The 24186-nt window shown below is 36.4% G+C and overlaps 1 protein-coding gene across 6 annotated transcripts; it reads left to right on the forward strand.

The window, feature by feature from the left end:
- Nucleotides 1–12917: 12917 nt before the first annotated feature.
- On the forward strand, nt 12918–24017 carry LOC132633550 (1-phosphatidylinositol-3-phosphate 5-kinase FAB1B-like). Of its 6 annotated transcripts, none has more exons than XM_060350044.1 (13): nt 12918–13075; nt 13213–14001; nt 14103–14321; nt 15750–16478; nt 16990–17143; nt 17227–17571; nt 17762–18580; nt 18681–19015; nt 19239–19362; nt 19444–19605; nt 20061–21611; nt 22126–22392; nt 23339–24017. In XM_060350044.1, exons 2-13 carry the CDS (start codon nt 13859–13861, stop codon nt 23651–23653), a joined length of 5163 nt encoding a protein of 1720 aa, XP_060206027.1. In that variant the 5' UTR covers nt 12918–13075; nt 13213–13858; the 3' UTR covers nt 23654–24017. The 6 variants fall into 6 exon arrangements, with proteins under 6 accessions (XP_060206027.1, XP_060206023.1, XP_060206024.1 ...); XM_060350040.1 differs by having other exon boundaries at nt 13213–13343; nt 13434–14321; XM_060350041.1 differs by having other exon boundaries at nt 13213–13343; nt 13469–14321.
- The last annotated feature ends 169 nt before the right edge of the window (nt 24018–24186 follow it).

Raw genomic sequence — 24186 nt, forward strand, 5'->3', positions numbered from 1 at the left:
CATATATATCAAAATAATAATAATAATAAATAAAATAAAAAGTTTTGCTGGGTTTTCATATATAAATATAATGCGTCGAATCTGGTGTCGCGTAGACTATGAACCAGACCTAGACAAAATAAGAATATGCTTACAGAATAATTGGTGAAGTTTTGAACTTCTATGAACCAAGAATTCTTTTGTAAGCCCATGGTCTTATTCTATCACATTTGTTACACCTCGGAAAATTTTCCGTTCATGCACAGTGAATTGATTGACGAAAGGCATGATGCATATGATGTTTTGATAAGTAAGAAATAATATTTAATGATTCTAAATGAGATTTCAAAGACATTGGAGGTAGGAGACGAAAGTTGTTAAGGAAAGCAAGGTATATGTTGTTTATCGGGAAAGAATTTCGAGTATCGAATTAATGATGGCTTAATGGCATTTTGGAGAAGAGTTATAATGTCCCTTATATTGGTAATGAAGTGTTAAGTAGGTTTCAAGAAGGACCCATAAGCCAAATATGGGCATAAGCCATCCAAAAGGGCGAGTTAAGGAAAACATTTTCGGATGATCTGGTTTGGAGGGGCCAAAACGCTATTATAAAGTTGGAATTTGGGAAAAACACCACAGGATTAAAGTTGTAGATAATTGAAATAGCTTAAAAACCATAGGTCGTGGGCCCTCACAGCATATCGGGATCAAAAGTTATGGCCATTCTACGACGGACTATCTGAGCAGAAGAGTTCTACGGACCATTTGACGGTCCGTAGAAATTTTTGACGAACCGTAAAACATTTTTACGGTCCGTAAAATGGACCCAGACCAGCGTAAAACGGTCACAGAAACTCATATTTTGCTGGGAAATTTTACGGTCCATTTTGACGGTCCGTAAAAATGGGCGTAGAGTTGCCCGAAGGATCAGATTTCAAGCCATTAAAAAGAGGACCCAAGTTCATAAATTCATTTCATTTTCCACACCACTTCTCTCTAAGAACCCTCTAGAACCCACTCCAATATTCATCCACAATAAAAATCAAAGGTAAATCAAGATCAACAACACAAAATTCATGGAACAAGGTGTATAAAACTTGATTGAAAGTTCATCTCTTTCAAGAAATCCCAAGGAAGGTGAAGAAGGGTTTTGGTGCAAAAGGAGGAATTCTACTCCAAGCTTGTTCCACTATCATTTGAGGTAAATTTCATGACTTTCCCATATTATTTAAGGTATTGGAAAGCTAGTATACTTGAATTGTAGAAAAGCATGGGAAGTGGGTCTTGAATGGATGAGATTATATGAAAATCATGAAAATGGATATGTTGAGATTACAAACACGTTATAAATGATATTTAAACCACGAAATAAGAATTAGATATGCGAAAACGCGATGATGAACCCTAAACCATAAATGTGAGTTAATTGGAAGAAAATGGTGGATTTTGCTAAATGTACATAAATGACGATTGTGGATTGTGATATTGTGAGTAATATTGTGAGTGTTGGGAGTTGAAATATGACATGGGAAAAATAGTAGAAACGAAGGAAATGCTGCCCAAATTTTCCTAGAAATAGTAAGCACGTTTAAGTAATCGATTGACTAATGTTAATGCGACTTCTCTTGAAGGTAGAAACGTGAGCATCAAAGGAGAACAAGCAAGCGATAGAATAGTTAAACGTAAAAGGTATGTGAGGCTATTCCTTTCTTTCTATAGCATGAATCCGATGGTATGATTCTCCTTTCTCTACGTGAATTCTCTATATATATCCCGGAAAGTCAAGAGTCTATGATTATGAATAGCTATATGAGATAAGAGATATGTTATGAGTCCAATGATGATAAGCTTGAGTCTAAAGACTCTAGAGTTCATGTTATGGCATTCCTATAACGCTAATGATGTCGTATGTTGTATATACTCACCTCATACATTGTTCCCTCCGAGGTGAGGCAGAATACTATTAAGTTAAGTATGTCTTGTATTGTATACACTCACCTTATGTATTGTCCCTTCAAGGTGAGGTAGAACATTATTAAGTTACAGATGTCTGTTATGGCATACACTCACCTTATACACTACTTCCTTCATGGTGAGGCAGAATACTTGTAGATGTCCATAATAAAGTCGGGGGATCACGACCCTACGTCACCCTGACAAAGTATAGTTGTCCTTGAGTTCTTATGCATGTATTATGGTGAGTATATAATGATGAGCATATTATGATGATGATATTACACCGCTCCTATATGGACGGGCAGACATACACACCACTATAGTGGGCAGCTTATACCCCGGACGCGGGAGGCCTGGACGCAGGCTATGATTATCACACCGCTCCTACATGGACGGGCAGCTTATACATTATCACACCGTACCTATATGGACGGGCAGCTTATACATTATTGCATACATGAGATGATGATGATTATGAGTAAGTCAGCATGTGCTATTTCTTCTATAAGTTACAGTCATATACAATTGCGTCCTTATTGATGCTTCATTCATCTCATTGACGTATTTTCATTGTTATGCCTCTCATACTCAGTACAATGTTCGTACTGACGTCCGTTTCTTTGGACGCTGTGTTCATGCCCACAGGTAGACAGGAAGGTGAGCTTGATCCAGACTCATAGAAGCTAGCAGCTGATTTGAGAGCACTCCATTGTTCGGAGGTGCTTATGATTATCTTTTTGTATATATGTATTTTGGGCATGACGGGGTCTTGTCCCGTCCTTATGTTTAGCACTCCAGTAGAGGCTCGTAGATACGCAGTGTGGGTTAGATGGTCTCACGAAATGCTATTTAGTATAAATGTTATTTTGATGGCCAAGAGGCATATGTATATATATATATATATAAGTATATATGTTTTATATGGAACATGACTTTCTTACGATTTGAGTATAAAAGTGATAAAAGAGTATTAAATGAGTATGATGAGACATAGAACGATTGGTGCTGGGTGGTTAGCCCCGGGTACCTGTCGCGACCCCTAGTTGGGTCGTGACAACATTATACTCGCACAATCTTTGTTGTTATCGCGGTTTTGCGCTAAGAGGCCATGCGCGTGTCCTGATATTCATGAGTGCTCTAGAAATCCGTCACAATTTCATAGAAGCGGCACCACTTCACACTCATATAGGTCCACCCATCAAGTGTATTTTGCAGAGCAATACACCACCTATAAAGGATATGGTAATGGATTAAGAGTTTATAGCTCAACCTCACTTTGTCTTGCAGCATATTGCACTATAGTCGCACACCATAGGAAGGGACATCATTTAATAGTGCACCTTCGATCAACTAATGACTTGTTATTACCCATATGAACCTAATTCATGGGATCTCCAATCACATAGGTTGAGTTACTATCATTGTTGATCTTCTCAAGTTGACATAGTAAGTCCCATTCCCCTCGATGTTTCAGTTATCAATTTCCTTTGCAAAGGTTTAGTCAGAGGATCTGCCAAATTCATTTCTGACTTTACATAATCTATGGAAATAATTCCATCTCTTAGCATACGCTTTATCACATTATGTCTCAAATGTATGTGTCTATTTTTCCCATTGAAAGATTTATTTTTCGCTACAGCTATCGCTGCTTGACAATCACAATGCATAGACACAGAAGGTGTTGGTTTTATTCCTATTGGAATACTTGCTAAGAAGTTTCTCAACCACTCAGCCTCATTAACAACCAACTCCAAAGCAACAAATTCAGATTCCATAGTGGATCTGGCAATTATGGTTTGTTTGGCTGATTTCCATGTTATGGCACACCCCACCAAGGGTAAACACATAGCCACTAGTAGATTTTGTCTCATCTGAATCTGAGATCCAGTTAGCATCACTGTATCCTTCTACTACAGCGGGAAATCCACTATATTTAATACCGTAGTTCATAGTACCTCTCAAATATTTCAAGAGCCTTCTTAATGCATTCCAATGATCATTGTTAGGATTATGAGTATATCTACTCAATCTACACACTGCATAAGATATATCGGGTCTAGTAAAATTCATCAAATGCATTAAACTACCAATAATTTGAGCATAATAATTTTGAGAAATTGCTTCTCCGTGATTCTTTTTCAATTGACTATTAGAATCAAAATGAGTGCTCACAGGTACCACATCAAAATTTTCAAACTTTTTAAGAATTTTTTCCACATAATGTCCTTGAGTCAAAATCAAACCATCATTTTCTCTAATTATTTTCATGCCCAGAATAACACTTGCTTCTCCCATATCTTTCATGTCAAAATTTGAAGACAAAAACTTTTTGGTCTCATTTACTATATCAAGATTAGAACCAAAGATAAGCATATCATCCACATAAAGACATATAATAACACAATGACTATCAACAAGTTTTGTATAAACACATTTGTCTACTTCAACAGAGGTAAAATAATTACTTAACAAAACTTGATCAAATTGTTCATGCCATTGTTTCGGAGCTTGTTTTAATCCATATAAAGATTTTATTAATTTACAAACTTTATTTTCTTGACCAGCCACTACACAACCTTCGGGACGCAGTTTTGACATCCATTTGGTGAATAAATAATTTGTGAATAGATGCCAATGCAAATAAAATACGAATAGAGGAAATTCTATTCACAGGAGCATAAGTATCAAAATAATCAATATTTTATTTTTGAGTAAAGCCTTTAACAACAAGTCTAGCTTTATATTTATCAATAGAACCATCAGGATTATATTTCCTTCTGAAAATCCACTTACAACCAATGGGTTTAGATCCCGGGGGTAAATCAACTAATTCCCAGGTATTATTTTGTAAAATGGAGTTTATCTCAGATTTGATGGCTTCTTTCCAATGAGATGCATGAGGAGAAGAAAACAGAAAAAGTTAAAGGATCATTATCAACAATATAAGTGAAAAAATCATTACCAAAAGTTTTTTCTATCCTTGTCCTTTTACTTCTCCTCAAATCCTCATTTTCAAAATCATTTTGGAGAACAGGAATACTAGAAGCACTTTCTTTTTGAAAAATAGGAACATGAGAAATATTATCACGCTTTAAAGGAAAAATATTCTCAAAAAACTCAGCATTTTTTGTTTCTACTATGGTGTTGCGTTCAATCACATCACTATTGATTACAAGAAATCTATATGCAGCACTATTATTAGCATAACCAACAAACATACAGTCAGAAGTCTTGGACCCTATTTTTCTTTTCTTAGGGTCTGCTAACATAACCTTGACAAGACACCCCCATACTTTCAAATATTTCAATTTAGGAGAATAACCTTTCCACAAATCATAAGGAGTTTTCCCGGATTTCTTGTAAGGAATTCTATTTTGTAAATGACAAGCAGATAAAATAGCTTCACCCCAAAGATTGTCCGGTGCACATGAACTAACAAGCATACAATTCATCATTTCTTTTAAAGTCCTATTTTTCCGTTCAGCTACTCCATTCGATTCGGGTGAATATGGAGGAGTAACTTCATGAATAATTCCTTCCTTTTCACAAAAATCATTAAACAAAATATATTCTCCACCTCTATCAGATCTTACTCTTTTGATCTTCTTATTCAATTGATTTTCAACTTCAGATTTATACAACAAAAACATTTCAAAAGCTTCATCTTTATTTTTCAACAAATATACCTTTGTATATCTAGAAAAGTCATCTATAAATGTGACGTAATAACTTTTACCTCCCCTAGTCATAGTTTGTTTCAAGTCTCCCAAATTAGTGTGCACTAAGTCCAATAAATCAGATTCTCTAAACACAGAAGCATGCAATTTCTTAAATTGTTTAGCCTCAGCACAAATTTCACACTTATCAATACTTGAAAAATTAACATTCGAAATAAGTCCTTCAGAATGCATTTTCTTAATATAAGATGAACTAACATGTCCAAGTCTAGCATGCCATAAATCAAAAGAATCAATCAAATAAGCAGAAGTACTATTTTTTGCATTCATAACACGAGAAACATTAAGTGCAAATAAATCATGGTTACAATATCCTTTGCCCACTAAAACATTATTTTTTATTAAAGAAACCATATTGTATTCAAATAAAACCTTCACCCCAGCTTTTCCTAATAATCCCACAGAGACCAAATTGACTTGGATGTTAGGAACATGCAATACTTCAGTTAAAGCCAAAGTTTTCCCAGATGTGAGTTTAAGAAGAACTTTTCCTTTTCCAAGAACTTTAGTGGTTCTTGAATTACCAAGATATATAAATTCTTCTCCTCTATTGACTTGGGTGTAAGACATAAAATTAATTTTATTGGCACAAATATGCCTAGTAGCACCAGAGTCTATTACCCAGTCACTCACATTGATTTCAATGTTTCTCTCGGGAAATGACCGCAAAAATAATATCATCTACTTTATCCAAATTAATTTTTGATTCAACAGGATTGTCAATTTTCCCAAAAATTTTCTTGAAAGTTCTATTAATAATTTTGGCTCGTAACCATGTTTATTTTCATTAAAAAGAGTAGAGATATACTTACCTACTTTAGTAGCATAATTCCAAAAGTTGAGTAGTTTAGCAAAGACAATTATAGTTGAAAGTATAACAAGAGTAGAACCTCTAACACCAACAGTTTTACCCGCCATCCATGATTTGTAATCACAACAACAAGTAAATGTCCACCCGATCACATCACTAATCTTGTATACTTTACTCTTGGATACACCATAAAGTATCAAAATTATCAAGAGCATAAACCAGACTTCCTTTAACAAACCAAGGGTAGACTTTTCGTGCTTCATGACAACAAGAATTATCCTTAAGATTGTTGTAAATTGTTGTACAAAACACGGAAATAATAAGAAATTCTTTAAAGCTTGAGGCGTGTCCAAGACACTGTCCTTAAGGATAATTCAATAGGTGTATCCCCCAGGATTCAACAAGCTCTTCTAGCACAAAACTAGGAGCCAGAATCTAACAAAGATTTCACAAAGTAATAACCCAGCAAAAGAAATAATAATAAGAAGAACTATTTACTCTTTGTCTTTTTCTCTGCCATATATGATGACACCAGATCATATATATATATACTCCAAGAAAGAGATGATTTCTCATTGTCTCTGTCATCTGCCAACGTTCCAAATATTTAATATGAAGTAAAAGCCATAAAGCAACAAATTGAATTGTAAGATACATTGACAGTAAATACATTTGACTAAAAAGGATGTAATCATCAAATGATGTGACAGCCATATTTATCAAATGAATGATGCCATGTAAGGCTAATAAAATACTAATAAAACTTTGTCAATTACCGCTGATATTATTTTGAGATACTAAAGAATAATAATATATTATTTTTTTTCTAACAGATTTGACACCTAGAATACTTCTGGATTTATCTAGAGCTAGATAGTCTACTACAAACACTGGTGGACTTGGATACACATAGGGTCTGGTGGTATTGGACTTTTTGGAAGCTTCCTTTGCCATGCGATGTGCGATTTGATTTCCTTGCCAAAAGTTATGTCGGAGCGACACTTGATCCCCCTTCATCATTAGCCATCTGCAAGAATAGACGATGTTAGAATATGTTTCATTCCCTGTTAGAATTGCCGAAATAGCTTTGGTACTGTCAAGCTCTATCTCCAATGGAAAGAGTTTTTGACTGGTCGCTCGTTGTAATCCTTGTTCAACTGCAAGTAATTCTACATGAAGTGAAGAGTTAGAATAACATTTTTGTTGAAAACCCAGAATCCAATGTCCTTTATGATCGCGGAAGACTCCTGCAATGGCACCTTTGTGTGAAAGAGTTGAAAAAAGAACCGTCAGTGTTTAATTTAAACCATGCGTGAGGTTGGTTTATGCCAGCTGATGGAGATAATCTTTGTAGGGTTGTAAACTGGCTCTTTTTTTGCTAGATGGAAAAATTCTATGGCGAAGTTAAGAATGGTTTTTGGGTCTGGAGAGTGAAGTCGTATTGTTTTGGTTATTTTTATTCCTATTAATCCATATACCCCATATGATAAAAGGAAAAAGGTTGTCCCAACCAATAGAGGTGTTTGGAGGGGTTGGGTTGCCATTTCTTACTGTATCAATCCAATGATCAGTAAAAGTAGTAATAAAAGCAAAATTAAAAGAGTTCCATAGCAGAGTATTTGGTGGGCATTGGGTGAAAACATGATCAATAGTTTCCGAAGCATTGCTCATTGATATTGATACCCAAGTGTTGGAGATAGGAGCGCACCAGCACCACGAACGCCCTAACGGGCATAACACGGGATTTGTCCAACAAATATACATCGAAATCCATATTTAGAGCCCTGTAGCTCAAATGGTAGAGCGCTCGCTTTGCATGCGAGAGGCACGGGGTTCGATCCCCCGCATCTCCATTGAATATTTTTTCAATGTCTTTCTGATATGGTCAGTTCAGCATGGAAGAAAAAGTGAAAGATATGGGAATTTGCATGAAGAACGATCTATAACTTTCTGCATTTGTGTATATACCCCCCTTTTGGCAATGGACTGAGCTTCTTAAGGTTTTGTTTCTAAGAATCATGGACTCCTTTTGTAAGTAGATAATTAATAGACTTGAAATTACATTCCTCTCTCTAGTTACTATTCTTCTCTCGCAATATATGCTTGTGTAGGACATTGGCCAATGATGCATCAGACATTTCATGGAATTCATAAGTCAGAGGATGCGTCCTCGCTACCTCTCACCAAAAATTGGACGTATGGGAAAAGATCATCTAAAATTTGCACTTTCACTGAAATTTGAACTTGAAACTTCATAGTTCTTAACTCACTTCGTAGATCAATAAACCACCCTTGGGTGCATCTGCCTATTATTATTTTTTCATCAATTTGATTTACTCTCATCAGTATGCAAGTAAATTCAGAAAAAGTTTCAATGCTGCTAGAGTTCCCCAACTTCTTTGACCATCTAAATTCAGGGTCTTATTCTCATATACTAGCTTGTAAGAGAGAATAAGTGACATTCTCAATTCGTTAAAGTGACATTCTCAATTCGTTAACATAAAAGATCATACCCACAGTAGTGACGTTTCATTGATGACCAAACAACTCCCACGCTCCGTTTTTCTGCACACTACTAGGGATTAAGTGAAAAAATGAAACAAGGTTGATTTTTCATTCTCACTGTATCTTCTATTACTGACAATACACCAACGTTTTGTCCACTGTATACCACAAAGACAAAAAGAAACATCCCCATATGGATGTCACATAAATCATCAAAATACTGCAAAATTCACGATAATAATACATGTAACACTTGGAACATCTAGCACATAATTAGACTTCATTTGCACTATAAATACTATTGGACGTAAAGCTGGCACCATATCTTCTTAATCCAGTGGATAGAGACGCGCAAACTGTGCAGAGAAATTTGAAAATCATGCGGTAGACTGCATTCACTATCTTATTTGGAGTAGTTTTTACAAAAAGCTACACCAAGAAGGTGGAAGCATTTTAATTTTTCTATCGTGTATGCGGTAAAAGAGTTCAATCAATCATCAAAAATAAACATAGCTATAATTTTCCTAGCCTGCCATGTGTAGTTGAGAGAGCTTCTACAATAGTGTAATGAACAGAGGTGGCAGTTGTCACTGTGATTTATAGTAGTCGTTAGCGAGAGCTGCCATCAGCCCGTCACTATGGGAAACATCCTTAATTCCTTAATTTATTTCATAGGCCGGAATTCATCATTGATAATATAATTATTTGAAATCCAAAAACAGGGTAATGGAGATATTTAACTTTTCTATAATAACAGTCTATTACATTTTTTCATGCCCCTTCGGTATCTTATTAGTAAAACGCTAGTCCCTTTAGAGTAAGAAAGCCGCCCTTTCCTTAGTGGGCTTGGGATTAAAAGAATGTTTGAGACAACAAACATTTATTTGGCTCGTGCTTTGAATATCCATTTAACCATCAAGGCTATTGAAGTGACTAATTGTAGCGAACCAAATTCTCAATATGTCTTATAACTTGTATTATTCCAAATACAATAGCAATACAATAGGAACTCTAGAAATAATAATAGGAATCTGACTGAAATACAAAAAATAAAAAGAAGGAGATGAGAATCAGAGACAATGAAAATGGTGATGATGAGAAAACAGAAAGTTTAGACTCAACAATAGTTGCATAATCTCTTCAATGGGTAATTACTCCTTTTACCGTGTAACTTTGCTTAAACCGGATCCCAGAAGAAATCCACTCTATTGTTGGGTTGTTTAGTTCTCTTGCTTAGCCTCAACTTTACCTCAGGCCCAAGTCTATCATTGATTGTGTTATTGCTTGTTTGGTCTTCTAAGCCTAACGGGGTTCATAACACTAATTCTTAAAAATAAAAAGAAACATAACTATTCTCGTGATAGAAGTGATAGAAATAAGGCAGTTGCATTAAGGAAGAGAATTAGAAATTTGATAAAGGTAATAATATATGGTTTTAATGCGATTTATAATATATAAGTTGCACTATGCAATTTATAATTGCATTTACTGAATTCAACACATCTTTGCCAATACAATATCCCACCATTTTTGGTAATATTTTCCCTTTCTTTTTCATTCAGAAATCCTTTCTTCGCCCCCTCCATGTATTTTACCATTTTCGACGGTGAACGAAGCTTCATCCTATGATTTAATTGTGATTATAAATAAGTATTTTAAACATATAATTATATCGTATTGGTTACCTAAATAAGACCCATTCTATTTCTTAAAAGGTCTTATGAAAGCTAGCTAATGCTATTTTCCTTAAGGGGTTAAAGGAATTTGGGTCACTGAGAGATTGATAAACTTCTGACATGGTTGGTGGTGTGGTCACATACCACTCATTGAAAAAAAAATATTGATGTTAAGTTGTTAACTAGCTTAACATATTTGTCATATGTATTTGGAGAATGAGATATATTATTTGTAACTTATTTTCTTTACCCATTTGAAAAAAGTAGTAATATTTTATATCTCTTATTTATGACAATACTGTCTCTACAAATAAAATTACTAGGATTGAAAAAAATTAGTATCAAATCAGCATATGAAATTGTCTGTGATGATAATATAACTCGAAATAGCAAGAGATGAACTCAAGGACGTATGCATAACTTTTCGTAAGCGATGTTGAAATAAATACTAACATTAATTTTAATCCTATGCTACTAATTGGCGAGATTTTTTTTCCTCAGAAATTTCACCATAAATAATCTATGTTGTTAATCGCCAGTAATGTTTCATACGCTACCACTTCAAAATTGTATAACAATAATATCATCACCATACTTCCAAAAAAGATGACGACAAAAGTAATTTTTGTAATCATTTTCTTTTATTAAAAATGTAAGTGGACATAAAAAATAATTTCCTCGATAAATTAACACCACCGCAACTATTTACAATAAGTCATCAGTATTATAGGTTGCATGTCGCTGTACAGCTAAGCACGAATGCACGAGTTACTTGTGTGATGAGTAAACCTTATAAACAAGCAAAGTGATAAGCGGTTAACACAAATTGGTGCATGGAAAGGGGACACATTATTGGCAATCCCTAATTTGAATGGCATACTACTGTATTTGAAAAAAAAATAATATTATTATAAATAAATGTTTTATTGGTCCTAATTTATGCTATACACTTTTTTTAATCTATCCCAAAGAGAGGGGAGCCGGAGCTTTAGCTATGGTTTCAAACAAACCGAATAGCTTTTGCATAAACCCTTCATTTGTATTAGAAAATTTATGAAATATGTGTAAATATATAATTGCAAACTCAATAATTAAGGCGAGTTATGGATTCGTGACAAGTTCAGAATTCATAAACTTCAAATTTTAATTTCGCTTGTGATTCCAAAAAGAATGATATTTTATCGTTAATGAGATGATGATGATTCATAACCACACAATTATGAAATATATAACTTATAAATTTCAAAAATATTTTCTTAGAAACTCTATATCTAATTAGGGTACGTGACATAAATTGAGACAAAGAAGCAAATAAGGGAACCTCACGCAAGTAAAATGATAATACAAGTAGTCGTAGAATTGTGCTGCTGACATTAGTTTTACTTCTACCAAAGTAGGCAACTAATTAACTAAACTACAGACTAGTACCTATTTGGTTTAATTTCTCTTTTCTCCATAAAATAAAGTCAATGTTCAATCAGTTTGATATATACAACATCACATTCTAAGTGCACTTTCAATTTTACTTTTTGAAAAAAGTCATTTTATTTCCTTTTCATTGTATAAAAAAGTCAGTTTATCAACCACCAAAATTTTAGCAACATCGAGTCGAGTTGTAAATTTTTTGTCCATCAATTATCTCCGATCTCACAACTCAGTACGCGTAAGTCCTAAACGATACTTCTAGATAGACAAAAAGGTAAAACGGTTGAGGAAGATTCTTCAGTAAAGTTTGACTTTTTTTTGGCCAGAGATTATTTTCTTATCGTTTCTTTTCCGAAAAAGATTACTCCAGTTACTAGGAAAGAGTCAAAAAAGTGTTTAAAAAAACTATAAAAAGAAAAAAAAAAAAAAGATAATTACACTATTTTAATTCATGTGATACATTTTATTTTTAGTTTGTCCCGAAAAGAATATGAAATCTTTTTATAAGAAATAACATAATTTTAAAATTCACATTTTACCTTAATAAAATAATTTATAACCACATAAATATTTAAAATCATTTATGATTACAAATTTTAAAATTTTCGTACCTTTTTTAAACTTATATGATGCCATATAAATTAAGACGGGCGCGGAGTATGGAAGATTCTTTAGTAAAGTTTGACTTTTTTCTAGCCAAAGATTATTTTCTATCCTCCCTTTTTCGAAAAAGATTACTCCATTTTCTAGAAAAAAGCCAAGCCAAAAAGGAAAAAAAAAAGAAAAAGAAATAAAAAGATGATTTGACTGAGGTAATATGTCTAATCATTATTTTATGATTGACAAGTTGGATAACAGTTTTATGCGCGCGTCACACACAATCCCCAATTTGCATAGACCACATAGCACGCAGTGAAATTGCTCTATGATTTTTGTCTTCATCTGCTTATCTGTTTTCGCTAATTGATTGATTGGCGTTAAAAGAGGTAACTCATAGCGGCTCTATTATCCAGTTAACTCAATTCTGTAACTTTTTATTTATTTATTTACATAACGTGAGCTATTTATTGAGATGTACATTGTTGGCTAAGCATAAATATTTTATTCAATTGTTTAATTGCAGAGAGACAAAGATGAGGGTTTTTATTGATTGGCAATTTTATGGATACCGTGTTGGAGTGATTTAACGACAGTTGGGTTTTATCGAGATAAAGCGTGTTGTTGTCTTCATCCTAGTGTCTGCGCTATAAAAAGGTTTTGATTGCTTATCTAAATTCTTTCCTTATTTGGATTTGACTTTCGATTCCAATTGTGGATTTTTTTTTTGCGGAGACTCATTTTCAGGATTTATTAATAGTGTTGGATAACTCCTGATTTAGGGCTTTTGTTGCATGATGAGTGCTTGATCAACCTGTGAACTGTAGATTTGTGTGTTCGTTTTGAGAATTCTGATCTGTGGGCCCCATGTTAATGGGTTATTGAAGTATTTTCAGTTGCAGAATTTGGTATAATCAGTGAAGAATTTGTGTGGTCAACTTGTTAAAGGGGTTTATTATACTCTTTTTTTTTTTTTCTTGGATCAGACACATTTCATTAGGGGATATGAGATTATAGCAATGAGAGGCACAGAAGGTGTGATTTGTCGATGGATAGGACATCCCTTGATCTGTTAGGGTTGCTGAAATCTTGGATGCCACTCCCTCGAGGGGAGTCTTCTGCTAACGAGTCGAGGGATTTTTGGATGCCCGATCAGAGTTGTAGGGTGTGTTATGAATGTGATTCTTTATTCACATTGTTTAATCGTAGGCATCATTGTCGACTTTGTGGACGTGTTTTCTGTGCTAAGTGCACATCTAACTCTGTTCCTGCACCACCTCGCGAGCCAAGGTCATTACAAGAGGAGTGTGAAAAGGTCAGGGTTTGTCATTTCTGTTTCAAGCAATGGCAGCAAGCTTTTAATCATGCTTTTGAGGTCTCTAATCTGGATTCCAATACTTTCCTTTCTGCGGCTAGTTTTATCAGCATCAAGTCTAGTGAAACCGGTGACAGTAGTAGCATTTCCATTACTTCAGTGCCACACCCTTCTGTACTTAGTCCGCCACGCCAATCAGCAGTAATGGAATCTTCTTTGGTCAGGCAAGATAGTGTTATTACAATAAGAGGGAGCACTGATCCTGCTGATACAGGGGTCGGGAATCCGTCGACAAACCAATTTTCATTTAGCACAACGAGGTACTTCTCTTCACATCTTTACTGGTTTGTCACCTTTGTCATTTGTCATTTCTTTGATTTCAAATGTAAATAGGTGTATTGCCCTTAGGGGTCGTTTGGTAGCTGGTTAGGATTATGCAGGTATTAGTAATGCAGGTATTAGTAATGCAGGTATTAGTTATGCATAAATTATTTCTTTGGATGTTGCTTTATTATATTATAAGTTAATAAATTTTATATACTTCTTAAAATAAAAATATTTGTTTACAATTAAAATAAAAATATTATTTATTTTAAAAATATTAAAATATTATATTAAAAATTATATAAAAATATGGTTTAGAAAAGGAAAGTATTTAAGTGGAATGATAAGGGTAATGTCATTTCAACTTTTTATTCATGTATTAGTTATCTATGTATTAGTTATTCCATCTTCTACCCCGCATAAAATAATATATAGATTCCCTCATAACTTATACATGTATTTGTTATGCGGGTTTCTAAATTGCAAACCAAACGTCGTACTAATTTTATACATGAATAACTTACTTCCTAACTAGCTACCAAACGCAGTATAAGTATGCATAAATTAACATATGAATAAGGTGTCTCTTTACTAGATATCAAACATGGTATAAGTTAATGCAAAAATTAATACATGAATAACTTGTCTCTTATCCAGCTACCAAACGACCCCTTATGGTTTAGGCATCTTTTTTACTACATAACAGGTATATTGACCGTATTTGAGATATTTGTGATCACCCTCAGGCTTTGCCCTCTCTATCAGGTTTGATTCTACAATTTTCCTTCATGCCAGAAATGGCATTAATTGAACTTCTTAAGTATTAAAAAAGAAAAGTAGAAATATTATGCACTTTTGATGGAGATTCTTGACAACTAATGTCAGAAGCAAGTTTATTAACGCCACATGCTGAGGTTTGCTGCCTGGTCAAGGCCCTTATGGTGGCACATATATTGTCACTGCAAGACTTGGTTACCCAAGGCTAGCTATGTCCAGGCAGCGACCAGTCTGAAGAAATCTGATGCTATTCTTACATGCAACTTGCAAGATAATTATCTAGCGATAGTACCTGACCAATCTCCAATTACCCTAATAAAGAATAAGCTGAACAGAGAAAGGAGAACTAATCTGTATTCACTTCCATAGTTATTTCTTTCCTTCCTCAAATTGTCTGAGCTCATGAGTCCAGGCATGAAAATAGGAAACCTAACTCCACTTTTCTAGTGATTTGACTAAAGGTTTTATTGAGAATAATGCCTTTTCCTCATTGCTTTTCTAAAATCATTTCCAGCTCCACTTTTCTAGTTGAGATTGTTTTAATTTTTGAAGTATGATTTGCTCTATTTGACTGCCCTTCTTGCTACTTGTGGGTCGCACAAGTATTTCACTTCAGTTAACTGTTTCTTGTTATATTCTGGAATCAGGAGTTATGATGAAGATGATGAGTATGGTATTTACCAGTTAGATTCCCAAGGAAAACATTATTCTCAGACTAATGGCTACTTCAGTTATGACTATGATGACATGGATAAGGACTATGGATCACGTAAAGTTCATCCTAATGGGGAAGCTGTTAATGAAAAAAGTATGAGCAGCTTGTCCTCGCAGAATAATTTTGATCCCCAAGCTTCTGAAGAAGGGCAGCAGATTGTAAAGCAGGATATTACTGATGAATTTGAAGCTTCATCATCCTTATATGCTGCGCAAGATGTTAACCTGGAACCTGTGGATTTTGAAAGCAATGGAATTCTGTGGCTCCCACCTGAACCAGAAGATGAAGAAGATGAACGGGAAGGACTGCTGTTTGATGATGATGATGATGGAGATACTGTAGGAGAGTGGGGATATTTACAAACGTCAAGCAGTTTTGGAAGTGGTGAGTATAGAGGTAGGGACAGGTCAAATGAGGAGCAAAAGAAGGTAGTCACGAATGTTGTTGATGGCCACTTCAGGGCTTTAGTATCTCAGCTTATGCAGGTTGAAAAACTTGTCATTGGTGAGGAAGGTGACAAAGAGAGTTGGTTGGAGATAGTTACGTCCCTGTCGTGGGAAGCTGCCACACTTTTGAAGCCAGACACAAGCAAAGGTGGGGGAATGGACCCTGGGGGATATGTAAAGGTGAAGTGCATTGCCTCTGGGCGCCGTACTGACAGGTGAACAAAAGAAATGTTTTTCATTTTGGTCCAATATGTTGCTCAGCTCTTTTTGTTCGATTCTCGCCTCTTATATTACATGGAGTTAGGATGAGTAGCAACACGACTTTTGAAATTGGAGAATTATTGTGGGTCATGTATCTGCATGCACAGTCTCACTATCTGTCTGTCTCCCCCCCTCCCTCCCTCTCTGCGGTGAGTCATTTGTGTCTGGTGCGATACTTAGCTTTTCCCCTTTAAAAATTTCAATTGTTTGTCCTCGACTAATATTTGGTAAAGTGGTTGTAGCATTCCAATGAGTAAAGAGGTTGTCATAATTGGGTTTGCTTTTTTCGTATGATTAACTTGTCCTATTTGCTAGCTATCAACAGGGTAGGGCATAATTGTCTTTGGCAGCTTTTTCTTTGCTTGTGATTATATTCCTGCTTTTTCTTGCGTTCTATCTTCCCTTCCCTCCTTTTGTTATTGCATGCATTTTTATCTCTCATATGAACACGTTTCCCTTAAATAGTGCTGTAGTGAAAGGAGTTGTCTGCAAGAAAAATGTGGCTCATCGGCGAATGACATCAAAAATAGAGAAGGCCCGCATATTAATCCTCGAAGGTGCTCTCGAGTACCAGCGCGTCTCTAACCACTTATCAAGTTTCGCTACATTGTTGCAGCAGGTTTTGATAATTTTACCTTTTCTTCCAGGACTTATAAAAGATAATATTAGGCCCTTGTGCTTATAATATTTATTGCTATTCAGGAAATGGATCATCTGAAGATGGCTGTTGCCAAAATTGATGCACACAGTCCAGATGTGCTTCTGGTGGAAAAATCTGTTTCTCGCTATGCGCAGGAGTACCTCTTGGAAAAAGACATATCACTTGTCTTAAATATCAAAAAGCCAGTTTTGGAGCGTATAGCTCGCTGCACTGGTGGTCAAATAGTTCCTTCAATAGATCATCTCTCATCTGAAACAGTGGGATACTGTGACATGTTTCATGTTGAGAAGTTTCTGGAAGAACATGGTACAGCTGGACAGAATGGAAAGAAGCTGGTAAAGACACTGATGTACTTTGAGGACTGTCCAATGCCACTGGGATGCACCGTAAGTTTATTACAAATACCAGAAGAATAAGAACATAAGTAGATAAATATCTATTGAGTTGCTATGATGTAAATAGTAATCTGAAAGCCCATATTTGGAAAAGATCAAGTTCCTTTAACATAAACATTTTGCAGTATTCCCCTGGATATTGAAAATATTTAATTGGTTCTCTTTGCGTTGGTTGTCTCAGATATTACTCCGTGGTGCAAATGGAGATGAGTTAAAGAAAGTGAAGCGTGTGGTTCAATATTCTATTTTTGCGGCTTATCATTTGGCTTTAGAAACATCCTTTCTTGCTGATGAAGGAGCCTCTCTTCCTGAACTTCCTTTGAATTCTCCGATTACTGTTACACTTCCAGATAAAACATCAACAATCGACAGATCCATCTCAACTATACCCGGTTTTACAATTCGTGGCGGTGAAAAAACACAAGGGCTGATATCTGGTAGTGAGCAGCAAAGGTCAAATAGTGCTCCGCCAACCGACCTGGTCAAGGCTGCCAGCATTTGTGCTCAGAAGATAGGTGTGTCAGAATTTCCTGACTTATGTACTGCTCAAAGCACACTGTCTTCCTTCTGTAAGCCCTCTCTTGATCATGAGTCTGACAGAGGTATTTTGGATATGGTGGAGTATTCTGGGGCAAAGGCATCAGTATCTAACGATGTCCAAGATGCCCAAGGATACAAGTTCCTTTCTACTTGTTCTGGTCCTTCACAGGAAGTTGATCAAGGTATGCTCTCACAGAATGTTCAAAATGATTGCAATGCTATGGATGTGAACCGAAGTCATTTGCAACTAGATGGGAAAAACGTTCTTGATGAATCGGCGTCTTTGAAGGAAGAGTGTCTTCCATCTCCATCTGACAATCAAAGCATTTTGGTTTCCTTGTCGTCCCGATGTGTTTGGAAAGGAACTGTCTGTGAAAGATCTCATCTCTTTCGGATTAAATACTATGGGAACTTTGATAAGCCATTGGGCCGTTTTCTACGAAACCATTTGTTTGATCAAGTAAACTCTCCCCTCCCTTTCCTTATGCTAGAAACATTACCGATACGGTTAAGGTGACTAAAAGGATCTTCATTTTTTTTCTTTCAATCTGTATTCTCAGAGTTACAGGTGCCGTTCATGTGATATGCCTTCAGAAGCTCATGTTCAGTGTTATACTCACCGACAGGGTACTCTAACTATTTCTGTTAAGAAGCTGCTGGAAATTCTTTTGCCTGGTGAAAAGGAAGGAAAAATATGGATGTGGCACAGGTGCCTTAGATGTCCACGCGATAATAAGGGCTTTCCTCCAGCAACTCAAAGAGTAGTGATGTCTGATGCTGCTTGGGGCTTGTCCTTTGGGAAGTTTCTGGAACTTAGTTTTTCAAACCATGCAGCTGCAAGTAGGGTGGCAAGCTGTGGTCATTCGTTACATAGAGACTGTCTTCGGTTTTACGGGTATGATCTTACTCTCTTTGGTAGTGTGGAACGCTTTACATCTAGGAGCATTGCAAGTGTTTGCTCTCCTTCTTGGTCATACATGATATTCGATATGTTGGCATGATTTTCTAGTGTTAATGTGTCAAATAATGTCTGGCCAAGCTATGATGTTATCTGACTGGAAAACATTGACGCTTTTAGTTGAGTATATTTTGCAGCACTCAATTTGGAACTTTTGCAGCTTCGGGATGATGGTTGCTTGCTTTCGCTATGCATCGATTGATGTTCACTCAGTACGGCTTCCTCCCTCAAAACTGGATTTCAACTATGTGAATCAGGAATGGATACAACATGAAGTGAATGAGGTGCGAAGAATGTGACTTTGGATTTTGAGTAGCTGGCATCTGATCTCTCCCTGTACTGATTTAATGTTGTAATATAAGCAGGTCATTTTCCGAGCTGAACTTTTGTTCGCTGAGGTTCTTAATGCAATTCGGCTTTTGGTGGAGAAGAGATCTGGGAGACAGCTTAGCATTAATGTACCTGAAGCAAGACGCCAGATTTCTGATTTGGAAGGGATGTTGCAGAAGGAGAAAGCAGAATTTGAGGTATGAGTCCGTGAATTTGGACTTGTAAGTAGGGTTCAATGATCACTAGTTGACCAATGTTTATCCTACATGGTCTTAATTATTCTCTCCCTACCTCTTGCCTCTCTGTTTGTTGGATGTTGACTACTAGTAATTACACTTTAGTGCTCCACTTGTTTTATCTTCGGTTGGGCGATCAGTAACCTCTCCGACAAATAGGTCTCTATATGATTCCATTGTCGGTTTGATTGCGGGTTTATAACCTTGTCATGCTTGTGGAAGACAAACTGTGGTGAAATTGTCTTCTCTGCTTGTATTGCTTGCTTTCGTTGTTAGCCATTTGCATGACTGTTGAACTTAATATGTGTATCATGATCTTAATGTCCTGTAAATTAACAGCAAAATCGAAATGCTCAAGGGGTTTAATGCCATCTTCATTCTGAAAGATATTTTTAATGTGGTTTTGACATTAACAGGAATCCCTCCAGAGAATTCTCATGAAGGAAGTGAAAAAGGGGCAGTCTGTTGATATTTTGGAGATCAATCGATTGAGAAGACAGCTGCTTTTTCAATCTTATGTTTGGGACCACCGTCTAGTATATGCAGATAGTTTGGATGACAAGAGTCATTGGATTAATAGAGATGTTACCTCTTTGGAACCTGAGAAACCGTTGGTTTGTAGTGATAAGTCCACTGATCTAGATAATCGGGCTGATCCCAGCAAATGGCCGAATAGCTCCAAATCTGTTTCTGCAATTTTAAAGGCTGGTGAAAATGGGGATGAAGGAAAAAGAGTTAGCCAAAACAGTCATGTGGTTGCTGTTCATCAAGAATCTGTAATTGGTTGTGATGCTGATTGTGGAATCGAAAAACCACCTGGTCTTCCTGTTGCAACAAAAAGTTTTTGCGTATCACATGCAGACGAATCCATATTACAGGGGCGTAGAGCACTATCCAAGGGGCAGTTCCCAAACATGGAGAGTTTGTCAGATACTCTTGAGGCAGCTTGGACTGGTGAAACAACTTCCGTTGTTGGAGTGCTGAAGGGTGGTACCTGCAAATCTTCTGAACCACTTCTGGTGGATACTTTGACAACTGGATCGGCAGAAAAAGTGTATATTGAAGACCATGGGGCGGAGGAACAGAGTGGGACTAAGGTGTCTCAGTCTCCTCCTCTATTATCCTCCAAAGGCTCCGAAAACATGGAAGACGTTGGGAGCTGGTTAGGTATGCCTTTTATTAGCTTCTACCGGACGCTGAACAAAAACTTTTTACCAAGTGCTCAGAAATTGGATCCACTTGGGGGATATAATCCAGTATACATTTCATCATTTCGAGAGACAGATGCCCAAACTGGAGCAAGATTACTCCTACCTGTTGGGGTTAATGATACTGTTATACCAGTGTATGATGATGAGCCCACTAGTATTATATCTTATGCACTAGTGTCTCATGATTATCATGCCCAAGTATCTGATGAGCTTGAGAAATCTAAGGATGCTACTTTGGACTCTAACTCTGCTATCCAGTCACAGGATTACGGTAATCTGCACTCCTCTCAATCAGTTGATGAAATGGTTTTAGAATCCTACAGAAGTCTTGGATCTATGGATGAGAGTATCTTGTCCTTGTCTGTTTCTCGCAGCTCTTTTGATTTGGATCCAGCATCATACACAAAGACACTGCATGCCAGAGTTTCTTTTGCAGATGATGGATCGCTAGGGAAAGTGAAGTACTCAGTGACTTGTTATTATGCAAAGCGCTTTGATGCCTTGAGGAGGATGTGTTGTCCATCAGAGATAGATTTCATAAGATCTCTTAGCCGCTGTAAGAAGTGGGGAGCCCAAGGAGGCAAGAGCAACGTTTTCTTTGCTAAAACCTTGGATGACCGATTTATTATCAAGCAAGTGACAAAGACAGAGCTGGAATCATTTATGAAATTTGCTCCTGCATATTTCAAATATATTTCTGAATCATTAAGCACGGGGAGTCCAACTTGCTTGGCAAAAATTCTGGGGATCTATCAGGTATTTATATTAAGTTGACTACTTCAGCAGCTCAAATTTGTGATTACAACAACAACAACATACCCAGTGCAAATTTGTGATTAAGATTTATAAAACTCTCTGTCCGCAAATAATGACCTGATTGCTGTGAATTGTGACGCAAAGATGAGTTCTGCTCTGGGGAAACAGGGCTGATATTATACTTATAAAAAAAAAAAAAAGAGGGTTGATATTATGGATTCTTAATTAATGGGTTGTGAGATTAGTATTTACTTTCTTTATGGTCTTTTAACTCTTAAGGCAGATGATATTATAGACTTTAAGACGATACTGATTAAAAACATGGCCTTATAGGTGAATGGACCACAAAGCATGGGGTGCATATTTGTTGCTGCAGTATTTGCAAATAGTTACTAAGATCACAAGTGCTTCATTATTTCCTCTCTGCAAATTTTGGCTAGTCATAGCATGCACATTGTTGAATATGATTTAATTATCAGGCCGTGTAGATATTTATTTCTATTTTTGTGTGAAGGTGTCGTCAAAGCATCTTAAAGGAGGGAAGGAATCTAAAATGGATGTGCTAGTTATGGAGAACCTTCTATTTGGGAGGAACCTGACGAGGCTTTATGACCTGAAAGGTTCTGCGAGGTCTCGTTACAATCCTGACACCAGTGGAAGCAACAAAGTCTTGCTGGATCAGAACTTGATTGAAGCGATGCCAACTTCACCTATTTTTGTTGGAAACAAAGCAAAAAGACTTTTGGAGCGAGCTGTATGGAATGACACTGCTTTTCTCGCTGTAAGTTTATGTTGTTGTGTGCTTACATATAATGAATTTACTGTCAACTTCTGTGCACCTATTGTGGTTGGATCATGTAACAGTTTCCTGTCTGTGATGGTCCATCAAAGCTTGGTAAGTTGGTATTGCAGTTGATTGAAGCACTTCCAACCAGTGAGATCCTCATATCAATTCAGAACAAGTTAGTCTGTTTTGGTACTTGGGTTGGGTGTGGAAGAGGGAGGGGAAAAAAGCACCTTTGTTAACCATTAGGAGTTGTTCAAGTGATGATGGTCCAGTAGAATCTGGGGAGTGTTTTGAGACTGAACGAACCTTATCATTCCCTTCCCCTTATCCCCACACCCAAAACTAAATAAGTAAATAAATTAGATTATGCCGGTAATAAAGAAGAGATTTGGGGTTTAGTCCCTCCAAATTCTTCCATTTTACAGAAAGATTAAGCTGGGGTTGGCCACTTTAACCTTCGCTTCCCCTCCAAATATGGATTCAGATGCTTGCCTTTCCCCAAGCCCTTCATCTTCGTCCTACCTAAGCCACAGTATGGGTGCCAAGAGAGGAAAGGAAAGGAAAGCTAGAATATTAGAACTGTCCACCGTTTTTTTTTTTGTATTTTGTTAGTTGGAAAGGGGTGAGAAAAAGTGGTTAAAATCTTTTCCACTAAAAAATATATATTCTCCAAAGCAAGTCAGTCCTGCAAAAAAGTGCAGATCTTGAAGGAAGGTGCTATTTCTCCTTTCGTTTCCAATAAAGACATACAAGACTGTTTGTTCCTTTCCTGTTTATTTTGTCAAGGACATTAACTTTTTTGACACCCAACTGAAGACCATTATGCTGTTATATATGTTACATGTTCTTATAATTGGCATACAAGTGTACTTTCTTACAAATTCTGTCTGTGTTCTGGGTAAGTGAGGTTTTGAACTAACTGAGTAAATCATCCTTGCAGTTAGTTGATGTGATGGATTACTCACTATTGGTTGGGATTGATGAAGAGAAGAATGAACTTGTTCTTGGGATTATTGACTTCATGAGACAATATACGTGGGATAAGCACCTGGAGACTTGGGTTAAGGCCTCTGGGATCCTTGGTGGACCCAAAAATGCATCACCGACTATAATCTCACCTAAGCAGTACAAAAAGAGGTTCCGGAAGGCCATGACCACCTATTTTCTGATGGTCCCTGATCAGTGGTCACCACCATCTGGTGCTCCCAGTAAATCACAGACTGATTTATGCAACGAAAACATGCAAGGTGGCTGATCTGCGGAGTGATTTTGTAAATCTGTTTGCCTGTATATTGAGCACATAATTGGGTTTCTTGCATTGGTTATCCCAGGTTCATACATGTCCCATATTTTCGATTCCCATTCTTTTGGCACGGAGTTCCAGTTGCAATTCTCCCTAAATGGGAGAACACTTGATTTCTTGTCAGAAAAGTGTGAGGCTTGTATTTCGTTGAAAGTCTCTGCTGCCTAGAATTCAGGTCCCCCTCTGTGGAAATATTTTGTACATCTCTTTCGTTTCATTAAGTTTTTTTTTCTTTTTCTTTTTTGGTGTAAAATCCAAGGTATACATGAGCCCCAAAGGATCAATGTCAATTTTATACAATGCATGATTTGGAGCAGTTTAGCTGGTGTAGTTTCAAGTGTATCAAGCTACTCTTTCCTCGTATTTTTTGTTATTGTGATTTGGACTCTTTCCGTCAATTTTTTTCCATGTCCTCTGTATAATCTTTGACGGAAAACAGAGCTAATAGAATTACGTTGTCAGAGACTGGACCTCTGGTCGAAATG

The sequence above is a fragment of the Lycium barbarum genome, chromosome 3 (assembly GCF_019175385.1).
Source record: "Lycium barbarum isolate Lr01 chromosome 3, ASM1917538v2, whole genome shotgun sequence".
Classification (NCBI taxonomy): Eukaryota; Viridiplantae; Streptophyta; class Magnoliopsida; order Solanales; family Solanaceae; genus Lycium; species Lycium barbarum.